The following is a 774-nucleotide window of genomic DNA, read 5'->3' as shown; positions in this document are numbered from 1 at the left end:
ACTCAGGGATTTCACGTAATCACTGAATTTTCCAGTGATTACGTGAAATCCCTGAAAAATGGTCCCAGTAATTACGCGTAATCCCTGATGCTCATTTCATCATCAATACCAACGTTGCGAAGAGCATATTAGTAAGTAACTAGATAAAAAATAAAATTAACATTAAAAAATGCATACAGAATTTTATTGGTCAAACACACACACATAACGTAAACTGTTCCACGACCTAAAACAAAGCATTTAAAAGTTCTAAAGAATGGCAGAAACCATTGACATGTTACTTGTTACAACAATTGAGGCTGTTATAACATCGTGAGTTACACAGAAGCCCAGCTTTAAGGCATTTACATCGCCTTGTACTACACTTTTGGGCGCCAGCACAGTCGCATCTTGTGAAGCCTTGTCCACCTGAAGCGGATTGAGAAATCACCGCCGAGCGCAGTGAAACTGTTTTTTCAGTGTTCATGTTGTCAATGTTTAGAAGGCGCTGAGGGCACAGATCGAATTGATTTCTGGAATACAGTCCACTGAGAATACAAGCTTTTACAGCTATCTTGTATTGGTCTGTGTCTTCTCGTCTGTCAATTATGACACCAAGGATATTTCTAGGATCGCCTCTCTCACGATCAACAAGTGGAACTGGCACAGCTACATTGTCTCCTTGTTCGCCATCTCGCAGATCTACGCGACTTCTTTTCACCATTCTTTCTGCTTGAGAAGTATGTGCATCGGCTGCTTCATGACGACGCCTTTTGATTTCTTTGATGCGTTCAG

The 774-nt window shown here is 41.0% G+C and overlaps 1 protein-coding gene across 1 annotated transcript in view; it reads right to left on the bottom strand.

Moving 5' to 3' along the window:
- Nucleotides 1-277: 277 nt before the first annotated feature.
- The window catches only part of LOC137625654 (uncharacterized), a 16,199-nt gene continuing 15,702 nt past the window's right edge, over nt 278-774 (bottom strand). The window contains exon 4 of the mRNA XM_068356563.1: nt 278-774. This exon is cut by the window's right edge and continues 32 nt beyond it. Within this exon, the coding sequence (XP_068212664.1) occupies nt 278-774 (497 nt within the window).

This window comes from Palaemon carinicauda, chromosome 32 (genome assembly GCF_036898095.1).
Source record: "Palaemon carinicauda isolate YSFRI2023 chromosome 32, ASM3689809v2, whole genome shotgun sequence".
Lineage (NCBI taxonomy): Eukaryota > Metazoa > Arthropoda > Malacostraca > Decapoda > Palaemonidae > Palaemon > Palaemon carinicauda.
This window is presented reverse-complemented; position numbering and strand designations above follow the sequence as displayed.